Source organism: Zingiber officinale, chromosome 1A (genome assembly GCF_018446385.1).
Source record: "Zingiber officinale cultivar Zhangliang chromosome 1A, Zo_v1.1, whole genome shotgun sequence".
NCBI lineage: Eukaryota > Viridiplantae > Streptophyta > Magnoliopsida > Zingiberales > Zingiberaceae > Zingiber > Zingiber officinale.
In genome coordinates this window covers 99,411,406-99,429,950 of record NC_055987.1, presented here as the reverse complement: position 1 = coordinate 99,429,950, position 18,545 = coordinate 99,411,406, and the positions used below count along the sequence as shown (strand labels likewise).

Genomic DNA, 18,545 nt, shown 5'->3' with positions numbered 1-18,545 from the left:
AACTAGAAAATCTGTTCATGTACATCTATTGCTACACAAACAGAAATGCAAATAAAGAAAGGTTGTTCTAGGCCCTAAAGGAAATTGTTCTTGCTTGCGAATATGCGATAAAAGAGAAACTGTTCTAAGCTCTAAACAGAGCTGTTCATGCTTGCAGAAATGCAAATAAAACTAGTATGTTAAGACTGAGATGCTAATTAAGGTAACAAAGAAATCTATGTTTGAAAAGATAACTATAAGGGATGTTCTTCTTTTTTTTTATATTTGCAGCAAACCAAGAATCTAAAATCTGAAGTGCTACACCACAAAACTGAACTACATGCCCCACTTAAAACTAATAGCAAGTAAAAATCTGCATATGCTCACAACAGCTAAGGAAAACCAAAACAAAGGAGTCAACGCTGCACCACCAAAGGAAACTCTATACAGCAACTAAAAACAAATCTGCACAACATGTTCTCCTTCTTGTTATAGTACGTACCTTTCCTATCAGATTTTGCTTGATCTATAGACTTGTTACATGTTCATTACGTGCAAAAAATGCTCCGATCCCTTCTTTTATAAAACTTCATATGTACTTAACTCAAAGCCGAACCACTCATCTTGATTTCATATGTTCCAAAAGCAAAGGAAGAGGGCTAAATCCCTAGCAACTAAATTCTGTACACTATGTTCCGAAAGCAAGGGAGAAGAACCAAATCCTTAGCATCAAATTTTACTGAAAATTCATAATAACACCACCAATCCACAACTCTACTTACCATGATTCAACCAACCAGTAGTGTAAGGAAAACTTTAGGGTTGAAATACCAAAGCCTAACAACCCACGGTTGCAGCACCCATGAACCCGATTCTGTGAACACAACTCTATCTCAAGGAGGCCATGAAAACACCAAAGCCGAAACATTTCATCCAAATTCACAACACAGAGATCATAGGCAGCATGATCCGAAAACAGAGTAAGCAAGGAAACTTATGCAAAGCTTCAGAAACAAAGGAAATAACAAGAAATAAACCTCGGAGCTATCCAACTACAGGTGAGTAGCAACTCACCTTAGGCTTTCCTTGACTTACAACCGACGGCAGCTTCTAGGGTTTGGAGAAGGCGGAGATCTCGGCGATCCCTTCCTTTCCGCGTGTTCTCCTTGACAAGGAGAGCTCGGTTGCGCAAGATTCGCTGGAAGAAGCCTTCGTCGGCCGCCGGAGAGAAGCTCCAAAGTTGTTGCGGTTCCGCCCGAAAAGTAGTGGCGCCGTCGCGTGAGAAGAGGAGAGGTTTAGGGCTCGGGAAGAAAATTTAGGTCTTTTTAAAACTAGGTTTCCTATTACTAACTATAGCTTATATATTTGTCGCTACATATTTGATTAACACTGACCGCTAGCGCAGTTGGTCCGTTGGGTTTTGCTCGAAGCCACAGGTTTGTGCTTCGATTCTCAGTCGCGCCCCTTTTTCTCCAATTTATTTCAAACGTTCCAGCTATTGCATATATATATTTCGCTCCATATAAGGTTAACAAAAATTGTGTAGCTCAGCTGGTTGGGTTGGTTTCGGCTGAGGTTCGGCTCGGGTCGAGGTTGTGGGTTCAAAACCTAGCTTCAACATATTTCTTCTCTTTTTTTTAAAACTTCTTCCTCTTGGTAAAAATACCAAACGAACTCCAAAAATTACGTAAAAATACTCTAAAAATCTCTAGAATATTTTAAAGGTATTTCCAAATATTTTTATGGACTTTTAGAACTTGAAATAGGAAAAATTGGGCCGTTACATATTAATTGTTACAATATTTAATTTTTTAAAATAACATTTATTATTTATTTTAATAATAATTTTTTTATGTTTTTAGTATTTAAAATTTTAAATAATTTAGAATAAAAAAAATATCACCAAATGATAATGACTTTTGATGTGCTATGATAGCTCGGAACTTCCCAAAACTTTTTGTAAGTTATAACTAATGTAACGACCCGCCTTCTACTACTAGGCTGTAAGGCGAATTGCTACAATAATGCTAAACTATACTGTGCGGAAAGCTGGGCTAATTAAAATTTTGCTAACTATTATCTTTAAAAAAAACTAATCTGAATGTTCTAGGTGTACCTAGGAGTTGTACACATGCTAGGGGAGGGAAACTGGACATCCCAACTAAGCTAGGGACGGTAAACTAAACTTCCCAACTACCTACCGAACCTGCCGATCGATCCACAGATCGATCGGAGCTGCGGTCGTTCTGTTCCCAACTGGATCGGTCGGCAGACCGATCCAGGTGTGGCTGGATCGGTCGGCAGACCGATCCAGGTATGTCTGGATCGGTCGGCAGACCGATCCAGGCACCCGAAACTCTCTGTATCGTGCTGGATCGGTCGGCTGACCGATCCAGGAGGATACAGTAGCCTACTGTATCTGTCTGGATCGGTCGGCTGACCGATCCAGTGACACTGCCCAGGCCCTGATCGGTCTGGAGACCGATCAGAGTTCTGATTTCAGCCCTGAACTCTGATTTCAGCACTTGTTCGTGCTAAAATCTCACATATGAGTTATACACTACATGAGGAACATTCTGATGACATAAAAACTAGTATTCTAACATAATTACTAACAACTTAAACCAATCTTCCATGAGTTAAACATTCTAGCATTTCAAAAGTGCATAAAACACGAAAACTAAAACTAATGAACTGTAAAATGCTATAGTAGGTGCAAGTCCCTAGAGGATCTTTTATTCCAGTTCCTACCACACACATCTTGATCTGCATTGACCTCCAACCTCCACTGCTAGTCCATTTTCCTTTTACCTGTGTCTGCAGTATAAGGAAAATAGTATCTATAAGTTAAAAGCTTAGTAAGAAACCATCTACCTCACAAAAACATGCAACGATGCAAATATGATTTAAAATCATGCTGTTTCAAACATATGCTGAATATACCGAGTAAACTAAGCATGGCATGGCATATAAGCACACAATCATGGCATATATCATACAATACATAGCAATCAAAACTAGCCATGGCATACTATCAACTAAAGCATGTTTACATGAACTGAACATAGAGCTATCATACCCAAATCATAGAAAAACTGGGCTGAACATATAATGAGCTAAGCTGAAACTAACTGATACTGAATCCAACTCAACTAACATAACAAATTTTGAGTTTTGAAAACTAATTCATAATAAGTGAAAATACATAATCATCTTTTACTACAATGACAATATGCGCATCCCTAACTAGACGGTTTGCAAGTCCCAATTTAGTAGGGTTAACTAGGTTATCTAAACCTAGAACTAGGTTATCTAAACCTAGGGACCGACTATAGGGGCCTGCCCAATGGATATCTAATCCAATGCAGTGCCACTGAAAATAAAATCGAATATAGCTACTAATTGCTTATTTTGCTGTTTCTAGGTTATCTGAACCTAGAGCTAGGTTATCTAAACCTAGAGGCGACTGTGGGAGCCCACCCATTGGATATCTGATCCATATAAGCTATAATAAACTGAGAATACTGAATAGATACTTCTAATGTATCTAACTGAGCTATTAAAGATGCATATGGTGCATTCTTACTAAACTAGCTATTTTATCGAACACTTAGTGTGCCCTAACTCTCCTCTCTATTAGGGAGACCGCCTCTAGGCACCCGACAACATCAACCTCCTATCTGAAGAGGGAAGACATGCCCGGCCCATCTAGAGGTGCTCAACTAAATCCCTAATCTGCGAAGAGAGTTAAAAACAGCCTAGATATCGATAAAAATCTGCATACATCCTAACTAAAGCATAAAAACTCAAACAGAAGCTATTATACTGCAGGTGAGGGGTTTCTTACCTCGTACGCTAATTTTCTTACAATTCCTTTCGCTAGAAATTCCGGTAGAGGAGACTTCTCGACGATTCGCTCGCGTCTACGTGTTCTTCTCGCGAAGGGGTACGTCCTCGTATCGAAGATCTCGCCGGAAGAAGTTCCCTTGGCCCTTGGGGCTTGGTGTGCCGTGAGAAGGAGGAGGAAGAGGGGCGGCGGCGTGAGAGCTAGGGTGAGGAGAAGTCACGGTGGAAAATAAAACCAAAATAACTCTTCACCCTATTAATCTTCCTATTTATATTAAGTGATTAATTCGGCCAAACCAATTATAAATATAATTGATTCCCTTTCCTTTCAGCACGGCCCTGCTGGGTTCAACCGGTTACTAACATTATCCCTAAACCATGGGTCTCGGGTTCGATTCCCGCCTAAGCTATTTTGCGGTTCTAATTATTTTTGCTGCTTCCCTACTCGGAAAATTCCGGAAAAATATCTAAAAATTCCAGAAAAAACATAGAATATTTCTAAAAATAATTTGAGAATTTTCGGGCGTTACAACTCCCCATACCTTATAAAAAGTTACTTCTGTCTCATACTGACTTCTATCTCCCAAGTTGCCTCTTCTGCTGTGTGATGTGCCAAATGACTTTGACTAATGGTACTTCCTTGTTCCGCAATTTCTTAATCGCTCGGTCTATTATCCGAATAGGCCGACTATCATAGCCGAGGTCTTCGCGGATGCAGACGACGGGGCTCAATCACCGGTGGCATCGGGGTGTCTTCTTCATAGAGACATGAAATACGTGTGGACGGTGACATTTCGGGTAGCTCTAGCTCATATGCTACCTTGCCCACTCTTCTGATGATATGGTCCCACATATCCGGGACTTAGCTTGCTCTTCTTCCCAAGCATTACTCCTTCATGGGAGCTACTAGGAACACTGAATCCCCAATCGAAAATTCTAAGGGTGCTGTAGTGTCAATAGCTGCCTTGCGGCTGCAATGTCTCTATCCTCTGTGGATCTGCAGTATAGCTGCTATGTGATCTCCTACTAGATCAGCCTCAAGCTCTAGTTCTTCTGTTCACCACTCTCATACCAGTTTGAGATCTACACCTCCGCATAGAGAGCCTCATAAGGTGCCATGCCGATAGTGGCGATGAGGCATTGTTGTATGCAATTCTAAGCTCGGATATTTTCACCAACCCTTGAAGTCTAAGGCACACGCCGAGCATATCTTGAGTACATTTTTACTATCTGTCGACCATACTGCCTGCGGATGGAATCATCTTGAACTTTAACCGTGCCCAATCTTGTGGCACACACCCGGAGTGTGATGTAAACCTCTTGTCTCGTCTGAAATAATGGTACGTGGGACTCCATGAAGTCTAACGATCTCCTAGAGATACAACCGAGCTAGCTTCTCCATGGAGTAGGATATCTTGATAGCTAAAAAGTGGGCTGATTTAGTCAACCCGTCGACTATTACCCAGATGGCATCAAAACCATTCGTGGTTCTGGGTAGTCCCACTATGAAATCCATAGAGATATCCTCCCACTTCCATTCGAATCAGATAGGCAGAGAACCTCCCGGTCACCGATGTTCCGATGTGAGGCAGATTAACAACTGGCGAACTTCGCTCATCCCGCCACCAAAATGTTTCTTCGTGTCTGATACATTTTGGTGGAACCGGATGCATCGCATAGGGAGTCCGTGAGCCTCATCTAAAATCTATCTCCGTAGCTCTCCCGATCCGGAACACGTAGTCTGTCACCAAAAATACAACACCCCGCCATTTGACACTCAATTCTCTACTCGATTCGCTAGCCCTTGCTTGATTTTCTCAATTTCGTGGTCCTGTTCTGAATATCACCAAGCAAGGTAGACTCTAAGGTCATAGTAGAGAGCTGTCCCACGATGAACTCGAGACCGAAATCTACGATCTCCTTCTGTAGGGGCGGTGATATGGCTGTAAGAGATAATAAGGTAGCACTGGATTTTCTGCTAAGTGCATCTGCTACCTTATTGGCTTTCCCTGGATGGTAGAGGATGTCTACATCGTAGTCTTTGACCAGCTCTAACCATCTGCGCTGTCGCATATTCAGATCCTTCTGAGTGAAGAAGTACTTCATACTCTGATGATCTGTATACACTCTGCACTGAGCTCCATATAAGTAATGTCTCCAAATTTTGAGAGCGAACACTACTGCTGCAAGCTCAAGGTCATGAGTAGGATAATTCTTCTCATAATCCTTGAGTTGTCTGGAGGCATAGGCGATCACCTTGCCATTTTGCATCAGCACTGCTCCTAGTCCCAACTTAGAGGCATCACTATAGATGTCAAAGCTGCTGGTGTTGTCTGGTAGAGCCAAAATGGGAGCACTGGTCAATCTCCTTTAGCTCATCAACTGCTTCTCACGCCCTCACATCCACTGAAATTTCCTGTTCTTCCCGGTAAGAGCTGCGGGAGGCTATCCTCGAGAAGTCCTCACAAACTTTCTCAGAATATCCTCGCTAATCCCGAAAGCTCTCGATTTATGGCGTTCTTAGGTCTCTTCAGCTACTTTATCGCTTCTATTTTGCTGGGATCTACCATAATACCATCCTTTGAGATGATGTGACCCGGAAAGGACACTGATCTAACCAAAATTCACATTTCGTGAACTGGGCGATTCGGTTCAAGGGTCTGCAATACTAGTTTCAGGTAGGGTAAGGCTAAGTACAATGGATCCTTCCGGGACCCTGCATAGCGGGAGCTTCGTGCAGTCTCTTTTTTACTCTTATATACTAGTTTCTGGTCGTATTAGTTTTGCACATGAAATTCTTTTGTGCAATCTTCATGGATAATGTTGAATAATGTTAGAACTTAGACGCTCTTGGCTTTGCTGTCTCTGGCTATTGTATCCATAGATTTCATTTGAACTAAAGTTTTGTTAGCTTACAATTGCTTGGCTTCTATCAGGCAATGCTGAAGAAAGTTCCTGCTTTATGTTTTGGCCCAGATGAGAACTCTCATGTTTCTACATATAGAATGGTACTTGAAAGATTCCCCGTTTCACTTAATAAACGACCATGGTCAAAGATTGAGAAAGACAATCTTGCAAAAGGAATAAAGCAACAGTATCAAGAGATGCTGCTTTTGAACTCAATGAATATGGAAAGGTATGTTTTTGCTCTATGTTGTATTACTTTTTTTATTTTATGTTCTTATGGACTCTTTCAATTATATGACTGGTCAATGGATTCCTGAATTAGTTAAAAAAAAAAAAACTTCTGTAGCTTGAGATTCATTTATTTGTATCTCACTTGCAGTGACAAAGAGTGCACATCAGATTCAAATCTAATGTCTGCAGTGACACTAAGTCATCTCGAATTCACACCTGAAATGTGTAGGTCATTTATACCAATGGTAAATTGGGATCGTTTAGCTTCCATGTATATCTTGGGGCGTTCAGGTGCAGAATGTGAAGCAAGGTAAATTATTTTCTAAAGTGAGATATTTTGTTTCTTTTCATGTCTCCAAATATTCTAGCATCATCACATCAGACATCACATTGTAAGTTGATATTACCATTTTGTTATTTTCTGAAACATTATTTACCTGTAACATTTCTGAACTACTTTAGGCAGATAAAAAAAGAGCTATTCATAAGAGATTTTATTCATGGCATTAAGCGTATCACTTGTTAAGTAGACTTATTTGCTAAGTTGTGCTCTTTTGTTTTGGACTACTTTGCATGATATTAATTTTTTAAACTATTGCAAAAGTTCACTATTATTACTTTTAGTTAAATCACTTTTAGCAGAATGCCCAATTTATATTTCAACTTGATTTTTGTATCTGTCTAGACAAGGTGAAAAAGGTTGTCACAAGCACAGTCTTGCTATGGCGTTGGTTTTATCAGTTGTTGTTGAAATTTGATGTGAATTGATATAATTCCAATGAACACTAGATAACTTGCTTATGAAGACTTTTGCTCAAGGCATGGCACATCTTGCCTTGCCATTTTTAACTGTGAATTTAATCTTTCTCATCCAAATTTTCCTTTCTTCAGGTGGTTGAACTGTGAGGATTCTATGATCAATCATGAACCTTGGACAGCAGAGGAGGATAAGAAGCTTCTATTTATTTTACAAGAAAGGGGCATTTACAATTGGATAGAAATTTCAATCACATTGGGTACACATCGAACACCATTCCAATGCTTAGTACGTTACCAACGGAGTCTTAATCCTCATATTCTTAACAAGGACTGGACAGAGGAAGAAGATGCACAGCTTCGTGCAGCTGTAGAGAACTATGGCGAAAATAACTGGCAGATTGTAGCTTCTTGCTTAGAAGGGCGTTTGGGTAATCAATGTTCTAATCGGTAAGCTTAACCTTTAACATGGATTTCTTAATTTTCTTTGAATTTGTTTCTTAAATTTACCTTGCAACTGATCTTACCATCTTACAAATTTGTTTTCAATATTATTTATCCTGCACTATAATTTGGTTGTCATGCCTTTTTTTCAATTCCACATGCTAATCTTCCCTTTCACTTAGTCCCTCATTTAGGTCTAGTTTACTAAGGAATAAAGAAAGTAGGAGAGATGGTTGACGAGCTAGAGATAGAACATCTAAATGCCAGTAACTTCTTGGCAATGCAACTTTGTTAGAGATGATTATATATTTATTGATTAAATTCCAAACAGTGTTTATTCCTGATTATTGTTGTAGTCATGTTTGTATTCATCTGGTAATATCCATGATATAATTATTACAGGTGGTCCAGAACCGTTAACCCTGCAAGGAAGAAAGTAGGCAGGTGGTCAGTCGATGAGGATAAACTGCTAAAAGTAGCAGTGAAGCTATTTGGGGCAAAAAATTGGGTTAAGATAGCTCAGTTTATACCAGGTCGGACCCAGATACAATGTCGAGAAAGGTATTACTGTGGTGATCTTTTCTTGCTCATGTCTTATATAGTGTATCTCATTTGGTGTTGCTCTACTCTTGTGGCAGGTGGCTTAACTGTTTGGATCCATCCTTGAATTTACAGCCTTGGACTGCAGAAGAGGATATCAAGCTCTTAGATGCTGTTGCAATTCATGGAAATTGTTGGTCCAAAATTGCTACTTGCATTCCTCCACGCACTGACAACCAATGCAGAAGGTATGATCATCATACATGTTATAGTTGCCCTTCAGAAACTCTGCTGTTTATGTAGTTTTTATGTTCTGACTTGGGACTTCTTGTAGTCTGGATTACCTAATTTTAATCCTTTATTTACATATAATACTTCAAACTCTCACTGCAGGAGATGGAAGATTCTTTGCCCTGAAGAATTGCTCATGCTTCAATCTGCAACGCAGATAAAGAAGAGTGCGCTTATTTCTAATTTTGTAAGCCGAGAAAGAGAGCGACCAGCAATTGGTACTAAGGACTTTACATCTGTTCTTGGTTCTACTATGGTTCAGAAAATTGCCGGTCCAAAAGTAAGGAAGAGAAAGCTAAGGTACTTCCACAAAGTGTACCTCAGTTATCTTTGAATTGGCTCACGCTTCTGCTCTTTAATCATGTATTTAAACAACTCTTATGGTATTGTATGCATACCATAAGGTTATGAAGTTCTATTTTAATATATATATATTTTTTTGTGTCAAATTTGACAGGGCCGATCAACCTAAGAAGTTGACAACTAGGACCAGAAAAGCCAAAGGAAACTCAGAAAAGGTTAATTTCATAAACAGGTATGGTGATGACCTAGTTCCAGTTGACTTGGTCCTTGAACCACATTTAGAACCTAATTGTGCTAGAATCCTAGTGGTTAACTGGCCAAGCAATACAAGAATCAGGTATTATAAGTTAATGTTTTGAAAACTGGGCAGAAGATCAATTTGCTAATGCTAGGGGATCAATGAATTCAATATTTAAAATCTCGACCCGTGCCGAGGTTTCAGTCCGGACCGGAACGATACGGTTTCAGTATCGTGCTATGCCGATATAATTTTGATATTTTTTAAATATAAATATATATTAATCTTTGATTATTAAAGATGTTTTATATTTTGAGATGTTGAATTTATATTTTAATTTTTTCTCATACGATAATGCCTATTAAATCTTTATAAAAAAATATTTTAAAAAATAAGTAATTCTTAAAATTCAAAATTAAATTTTAAATTATAAAAATAATTATAAATTATAAAAATAATTATAAATTATTTGACAATGTTAAATTATTTTTTAATGTATTTGTAAATTTTTAATTTTAAAAAATTTATTAGAAATGTTTAAGAATGATTTTTTTTTAATTTTTTTAGATTATTTTAAATTAATGTTTAATTTTAAAATTATTTTAAAATTTTAAATTATTTTATAAAATATTTATTAAAATTTTAAATTATTTAAAAAATTTGAAATAATTTTTAATATTTTATAATTATTATTAATAATGGTTTATTTATAAAAAATATATATTCAAAAAATAAAAAATAAACTAAATCAAAAAACTAAAAAAATCACAGTTGTGGTGACCCGTGCCTGTGGAGGCCATCACTACATCACAATTTGGCCTGTCCTACGCTGCCGCGAGCGTTATGAAGCCCCTCTGGCACAGTCACGGGCGTCGCAACGCCTCTGTGGGGCTGATGCCATATTCGTGTCGGTGCCGGTTGATGGGTTGAACGAAATGTTTCGCTTGTTTCGATCGACTCGACATTGGATCTCAATCCATTGAATTGGTTGGTTGATCCGTTAATAAATATTTCTATAATTACTCAATATCACATAAAAATAATAAGATAAACAAATAAACTTATATAGTAGTAAAATATATCTATCAATTTAAAAGAAATTTATAAGAAATCACTGCACATTAATTAAAAATATTAATATAAAAAGAAGCTTGAAAAAAGCAACATAAAGATATATTTTGATATTTGAAATTATCAAATTTTATTTAAAAATCATATTAAAATAATCTATAAATAATATACTATATCAAATTTTTTAGTATAAACTTAAATAGGTAAAACATATTTATGCCAAGATTATTATTATTTATTTTCAAGCAAATCTTAAAATCTCAAAAGCTAAATAATATTTAACTCAAAAAAAAAAACCATAAAATAATTGGCTCTGATCACTTATTAGCCCATGGAACCCTCTATTCATCAGACCAATCATTCAAATTGCTGTTTATCTTTACCAGCTCCCAATTTAAAAGGCAATTTTTAACATTTGAACCTGGAATTTATCATTGCCTGTGTTTGCCTATAAACGGGACTTGAGTGACAAGTGGTTTCCTGTTGAACCAGTTAAACTAACCAGTCTGGTTTTAAAAACACTGATGTTAATTACTGTAATGTGGCCTTGCTCTTCAGTAATTTTTTTGTTTGCTAAATGCCCTAGGGATAATATACGAAGAAAGTCCAGATCTAAATCCATAAGGCACTGTAAAGATAATGCAACTGAAGATTGTATGAGAAATACAACAGCCAATATACTGCCAGAGAATGCAGAAACTGTAACTGTTGTAAGCTTGAGTGCTGGGCAAGGTATGTGCCTTGAGAAGACAATGGATAAAAGTTTGAGGTAATGTGATTGGCATACTCAACAATGCTGTATTAGAACAATGATTTTCTTCCTTGAACTTTGAAGAACTTCTGAACATTTTATATTTCAGTGAAAATCCAAGGACCTCAAATATCAACTCCAAAGTATCTGCTCTAGCAAATTCAACACCAGATGGCACATCTAATCCTTCAGTTGATGCAGCTCCTGATGAAAATCAAAGGACCTCAATTATCAACTCCAAAGTACCTGCTCTAGCAAATTCAGCAGCAGATAAAAGATTTAATGATTTGCCTCATGTTTTATGTTTGAATGCTACTTCTAGTGTGGACATTAAAAGGAAAAGAAAGAAAGCAAGGTTGTCTTAACTTAATTATTGCAGCTTACAATCCCTTAAGATCCTTGTGGCATTCTGCTAAACTTTCTACTTTTACAGTGAAAATCTATATACATCGAGGATCAACTCCAGATCACCTTCTATAGAGAGTTTGACAGATTGCATAGCCAATTCTTCGGTTGATATTAGAAGGAAAATCACTTCCAATGGGAATATTTCAAGGAGCTCGAAAGCAAGGTTCTGCTGACCTCTGTCTTTGAAAAAATAACATATAATATTTTCCTACTTCTCAACTTGTCATTTTATAGATCATGCAGAGATAATTTAATTGTGCTGTTGATATCGGAGCCAATTTAAAGATTGAGGAAATTGAGATCTCTGAACTGATTGACCATTTCTCTGAAGTAGGTTTTGCGCATTTTTTTGATATTTAACTCTTTGTATTGTACAGTACGAATCTACTCCACATATCTCAAGTACAAAAATCTTGTGAGGAAAATGTTGTAGAACTTGGCGTGCCCAATACTTCCGAACTTGTTCCTCCTGATTTGCATTCTTTTGGTGCTAATTCTAATACTTCTATCCCAGAATGTGTCAGTTGGCCAACCAAGAAAAGGAAAAGGTTAGAATGACTTAATCTTTAGTATTTGTTTTACTAGTTGTTCGATTTTATCATCAATAACTAGTTAATTACCCATAAAAGAAATAAATATTAATATTGGTTAACTTCTGTAAGGCTTTAAAAGATCTATGCTTTTGCCTTCTATTGAAATTATTCATTGACTTGAAAACGAAATGGTAAACCAACTAGAAGTAAGCCACAAGGTGCTCTAGCTCGTGTAAGTGATGACAACAATTTACTGGCGTCTGGGGTTGATACTTCTGCTGTCCGTGGCACTGAGAGAGCAATGAGTATGGGCTCAAGGTAGTATATTTCATACAAATACCTAGCTACATTTCTATTATTTCAATACAAATATTAATTTTCACTGTGTTTATTTTTGTTAGTTTAAAAGTGCCTGCTGAAGACGGTCAAATGGAGAACTCTCAGTAAGTACTATTCCAATTTTCATTTTCTTAAGATGGCTGATTGATTTGCTGCTCTATTTTATTTTTGCATGGTGCATCAAATATTTTCTCCAGTGAACTTTGCCAGGAAACCAACACACAATCTGAAGAAGCTAACAGACCTACCATGTATAATGACAGCAATGACTATTTGTCTCTTTCAACATTTTGTAATATGGAAAAAGGAAAACTGGGTTGTACAGTTAAGACAAAGAGCGCACAAACTGCAAATTCAACTATTATACAGTCTACGGATGTTAGTATTGATGGCGTTGGCGATGTATCTCCAGCCATGCTTCATGGGAGTGCCAAAGGAAAACAGTCAGGTATACTTACTGAAGAGGAAACGAGGACTAATGCTGATTCATCTAAGCAAGGAGCTCTACCTGATACCGATGTCCAAGATGATGATTGCTATCTTTCCACATTTTATGAGCGAGTGAAAAGACACCATCGTGACAAGTCAAGAAAATGTAATCTGCCTTAGATCAGTAACACCAAGTATTAGAAGCATCTATTGAATGCAAATACCTAGCTAGCCGGCAATCATCAATTTGTTTCTTTCTAAAACAGTACAATCTGGGAGGAAGTTAACTGAAATCATCAACTGTTTTGATTGCCACTACTTCAAGATCTCGGGTTCAGTAGCAGCAACAGCATGGAAGTAAGATCTTTGTGCCATTGATTCTGGCACTTTTCGAGACAAACTAATGTTGAGTCCTGGCTGCAATGTGCTTCGGAGCTGCCTAAATCAGTTTAGCAAGTTGCGATCTTTTTCCTGATTTATATGGTAAAAAGGGCAGATTGTTTCCTCTTGTAGAAAATCTTTTTTTTTTTCTGGTAATTAAGTATGTATGAATATTTTTTTTTTCCGTTGAACCTTAGTTTCAGTTTCATTTTTTCATATGGATTTTTCTAGCTACCCAGCTTATTTTTCCGTTGGCACTGCAGGCAAGATTGTACGGAAACCATTCCTTGGGGCATTCCAGTCAATTTGTTTCCATACTGGATTTTGATTCATTGAGGTTTGACCAATATAATATTTCATTTGTTCATTTTATTCACTTGCGAATTTACATCGAGCCTCTGTATATTCTAAAGGTCTGAATGATTTTCATATATACGAGGGAGCCAATTTATGGAGCACACGGATTTGAAGTTTTCAAATGGAGTGTAATCTGCTAGACTGTTTGGTTGGAGGAATAGTTATTTTACCATTTTTTTTTTCTTATGCTGAAATAATAGTTTTTTTTATATTTAGTTGTATACACAAATTTGGATTTTTTTTAATGGAATTCTTTCTTAAAATTGATCGAATAGGACGGATTGATTCCATGAACTTATAGGTTGATTGGGAACAAGTCAGATAGAAAAGAAGGGTTGAGTTGGAGTGGGATCGAACGAGCAAGGCTGGTCGGATGATCTTGATGCATGGGCAAACTCAATGGTCTGGTGTTGGAGCTGTGGGTTTATATAGTTGGCTCGATTTGACGATGGAGTAAGATGTTTTGATGAACCAATCAAATGGGTCAAGGTGATCATGAGGATTCATTAACCTAACAAGCGGAGGTTTGAGATGAGAATGCTCGGCTTTCTATCAAGCAAACAGCATGAGTCAAGTAACTAGGTAAATTTTCTGAGCAGGGAGGGGATCAAAGTGTCTTGTTATTCATGTGTTGATAAAACCAAGCAAACTGAACGACCCAGGATTACTTCAGTGTTATTGGAGTTAATCCTCTATCTCTCTTACAATTTTATTAAATTAATCAATACATTTTTATTCGAATTCTATCTTATTTATATTCCTGCTATTTCATTCTCTCTCCATATACACCATCAATCTTGACAATATTTCTGAATCAACAAAAAAATATGAATGTGTATGAGGAACACAAACTGTTCGCAGATGATTTGTATCGGAATTCACCAAAGCCTAGCAAGCTGTCAAAAATCACATTTGCATTTTCCAAACTACAAACAATTACATCTGTTGATCATTGGAATACATCTCATTTGTTTCTACACTGTTCCCTTCCAATCCCTCTTTTACTCGCTGTATTTTCATCTGTTTCATTCTTGGAATGTTTATACTGGACCAAAACCAGAGATTGAATAACTGAAAAGACGCTAGAACTCAATCAAGTGAGGAGAGAAAAGCCTCACAAAATTACAGATGGAGAGATTCATTATTCTCGTGCAATTTTGTCACTTCTCTCAGCAGATGTCTTAGAACCTTTCACCAAATTCTGAACAAAGAGCTCTCCCGCTCTGTAAGAAGACCGTACCTAAAAGTACCATCAAACAAAGAAAGACCGTCAACTACAAAAAGAAAAATGAAAAAAAAATTGTAGTATTGCAAAAATAGACTAAAAATTGGTCGACAATCTATTTTTGGGGCACAGTTATGCTTTATGAGATTACAACTTGGTTATATCGTTTATAAGAGCACAACTTTGAATAAATAAATTGGAACAATAACATATTGTTTGATTATGGTACAAGATACCAGACAAAGGAATTAAACAGCTATGTTTCTCTTAACGTGATAACAACGGTCTTCCTAGTTCCAATCTTTACTGTTTTGCCATCATTGAGAAGGGTAAAAAGGCAGTCACATGCAAAATGTGGTTTGACCTGGCATTCAACAAGCTTCTCGGTGAGGTGCTGCCGCTGTAGATGAGAATATAGGAAACCTTGTGTGTTGAAATAGATTTTGAGTCCTTGTAGGCTTATTAAGGCGGGTCTGATCCCAACACTCCTCACAACCATGGCTCTACACTATCACGAGGTCTTTCAGGTGTGGCTGGGCGCCAAAATGGCCGGCAGTTGCTTCTTGAGCTGATAGGAGTGGAATTCATTGAGGGTTTTAGCGTTTGAAGATTAAAAACCGGGCAGAAAGGAAACAGCAGGGGTCTGCACAGGATTTTGCTATCCTAACCCAGATGGAGGCACCACAACAGAAAAAGCTCATTTAGTCCCAATTGTGGCTACGCGCTGCATGCAACAGCATTTAGATTGCCTTTGTTACAGTGTCATCGATGGAGGGTGCAGTGCATTTCAAATTTCTATGATGAAATTGAAACTCTAATGGGCAAAACGGGAAAAATGAACTATGGAAATAAAACAAAATTTTCTCTGATAGGAATAGATGTGCTTTAGCTAGGGCCAGGAGCGGACCAGGGCAGACGGGACCAGAGGATCCCGTCTGCTTTTTTCATCTAGCAGCATGTGCAAAAATTTCTAATAAAGACAGGTTTTATTTTAGCATCAGAAGATGACTGCGCATACCAGAGGTCCACTAGCAATGTAACGGAAACCAATAGATTCTCCATACTCTTTCCAGAAGACAAACTTCTCAGGAGTCACATACTCTTTGACTGTCAAGTGTAACGGTGTTGGCTGCAAATGATTTCAAAATCCACACGTGATGAAACAACAAAACAAAAAGAACTCGGCTTCCATTTCAAGTTGCATCATATCGTACCTGCAAGTATTGGCCCAATGTAAGAATATCAACATCAATGGCCCTTAAATCAGCCATTGCTTCCTTCACCTCCTCATCTGACTCACCAAGACCGAGCATAATGGAAGACTTAGTCACCATCCCTTCCTTGTGTATCTTGGCATGCTTTAGGACTGATAGACTCTGCTCATACCTGCCCAGGAATGATAAGACCTGGTATTAATGCAAATCGGCTAGATGTTTTCTTTGTCTTGTATGTTGGTTTAAGGTAAAGGCGATAATAGATAGGGGACTTTCTGTGTTTGTCAGTTATATCAACTAAAATGAGGCTCATTCTCTGGGGTCATATCTTAGAACATATATGCAAAAGAGTCACACTTCAAATGAAATAAACACTGAATTATGTCTTTCATGTACTTTTTACCCTGCTCGAGGATCCCTGACAATTCTTTGCAATCGCCTAACAGTTTCTATGTTGTGGGCAAATACATCAAGGCCAGAATCCGCCAACAATGAAACAGCCTCAAAATCACCTCGAAAATCAGAAGTTAAACACTCCACCAATATTTCAGGTTTGAGTATCTGGAATACAATCAAACAGCTCTTAGAACCATGAATACTCAGCATCTCCGAGCATAAGCACAAAGGGAAACTAGAGTACCAAGAGAACAATTTACAAACCTTCAGAGCTTTTACTGTCTCAGCAAAGTGGCCACTTCCACCATCAGGTAGGTCATCACGATCAACACTCGTAAGAACAACATAGTCCACTCTGTCAAATATTTTAACTATAAAATGAACACCATTCTTTGGCTAATGACATCAAATCACTATAATTAAGAAAAATGTATATCTTGAACTAAAGAACAAGAAGGCAGCTTACTCATTGCTATTATTGAATTCTCTATGTGAAAAATAAATTGCTACTTAGTTTCATAATTTCCATGTACGGCATCCCCAAACTTTAGCTGTTAGTATTAAAGTCGATATCCAGTGGAGTGTTGAATGTGTAAACTTTTTGCTTGATTATCGACTTAATAACACAACTACTCTGACAACAAAAATCCTAATAGAAGCTCGATATCATGCTGCTGCCACAATATAAACTGCCACAATCTCATTATGAAATGAAACACCTACCCCCAATCAGCAATTGCCCTTGCTGTCTTCTCAGGCTCCATGGGATCTGGTGGCGCTGGGTTTCTGCTGGTCTTAACGGCACAGAATCTACACCCACGGGTGCATGTATCTCCTAGAAGCATAATTGTGGCTGTTGCAATACCATCGACTTCCCCACCAGCTCCTCCCCCTCCATTCCAACACTGCACCCAAAACACCACTGGTAACTAATGTTAGGACTTAGTTATGGGCAGAAATATATTCAATAGTGCATTTTTATAACCCTTGAAATTATTGTAATTTGGTATGAAATTTAAATATTGAACATTTAGTAACAGAAAATATCACTTATAATCCTTGAAATGATTGTAATTTTGCATGAAAATCACTGAATCAGACACATTATTCAGAGAATTCTTTTTTGACAAACTTGAGTTCAAATAATCTACAGCAACAATCTTGCAGCATGTTGGCAATGAGGAATGATAATTTAGATGAAAAAACAGAGATCAATAATGCTTCATAGACGGATCTTTTCCCTAACGTTCAGAAATTTTGATGCTAGAAAAACCAAGAACTCGTAAATTTATTTATACTAAAATTTTGATCATGGAGCCACTTTGACCTCTCCAATGTTGGGGCACTGCGCCTCCACGCAAACCGTGTTCAACTTCAACTCTGAGAGCGACTCCTGCAGCATCCTGTACTTCTCCCCTTGAGGCGCCCTCTGCCTGAGCCACTCCGGCTTCTTTACTGTCGGATCACGGCCAGTGTGTGGTCCCATTTCGCCGGGATACGACCCTGCGGCCACCGCCGCCGGCGAGTCGAACAGCTTCGATGGCGCCGGACCGGGCATCGCCTCGGCCCTCTTCGAAGCACCTACTGCCTCAGATCGAACACAAGCGAGCAAACTCCCTGAATTCTTCGATCTAGGCTTCGTGAGACAGATTGGGATCGGCGAAAGCAGAGGATTGGCGAGAGATTTCTGCAACATTTTTTAGGATGAAGCTGGGCAATGGTTGGAACGAGAAGAGGAGCAAGCTCCCATTTGTGTCCTTTTAACCCTACGATAATTTTATGACCAAAACAGTGTAAGTTCCTTAAATGCCCTTTCTATTCTAATAATAGTAGGAATTTCAAATTTATTTTGTTCGTCTGATCACTATCAAACGGACCAAATTGATGTGAATGGAAGCCATTTACG

The 18,545-nt window shown here is 38.0% G+C and overlaps 2 protein-coding genes across 8 annotated transcripts; one reads left to right on the top strand and one right to left on the bottom strand.

The window, feature by feature from the left end:
* Positions 1 to 6,757: 6,757 nt before the first annotated feature.
* On the top strand, positions 6,758 to 14,076 carry LOC122027438. 7 transcript variants are annotated; one of them, XM_042586436.1, is made up of 18 exons: positions 6,758 to 6,961; positions 7,112 to 7,273; positions 7,855 to 7,979; positions 8,061 to 8,169; positions 8,566 to 8,724; positions 8,802 to 8,951; positions 9,097 to 9,294; positions 9,452 to 9,529; positions 11,193 to 11,375; positions 11,467 to 11,712; positions 11,791 to 11,928; positions 12,143 to 12,313; positions 12,503 to 12,616; positions 12,700 to 12,741; positions 12,835 to 13,232; positions 13,333 to 13,549; positions 13,711 to 13,784; positions 13,861 to 14,076. In XM_042586436.1, exons 1-16 carry the CDS (start codon positions 6,765 to 6,767, stop codon positions 13,425 to 13,427), a joined length of 2,565 nt encoding a protein of 854 aa, XP_042442370.1. In that variant the 5' UTR covers positions 6,758 to 6,764; the 3' UTR covers positions 13,428 to 13,549; positions 13,711 to 13,784; positions 13,861 to 14,076. The 7 variants fall into 7 exon arrangements, with proteins under 7 accessions (XP_042442370.1, XP_042442384.1, XP_042442353.1 ...); XM_042586450.1 differs by having other exon boundaries at positions 7,855 to 8,169; positions 12,848 to 13,232; positions 13,333 to 13,599; XM_042586419.1 differs by having other exon boundaries at positions 7,855 to 8,169; positions 13,887 to 14,076.
* Positions 14,077 to 14,701: 625 nt separating this feature from the next.
* Positions 14,702 to 18,387, bottom strand: LOC122027433 (lipoyl synthase 1, chloroplastic-like). Its single transcript, XM_042586393.1, has 7 exons — positions 17,967 to 18,387; positions 17,363 to 17,544; positions 16,904 to 16,994; positions 16,647 to 16,804; positions 16,244 to 16,415; positions 16,048 to 16,158; positions 14,702 to 15,044 (listed from the first exon to the last, which is right to left on the bottom strand). The coding sequence occupies exons 1-7, from the start codon at positions 18,333 to 18,335 to the stop codon at positions 14,946 to 14,948; spliced, it is 1,182 nt and encodes a 393-aa protein (XP_042442327.1). The 5' UTR covers positions 18,336 to 18,387; the 3' UTR covers positions 14,702 to 14,945.
* Between the last annotated feature and the right edge of the window lie 158 nt (positions 18,388 to 18,545).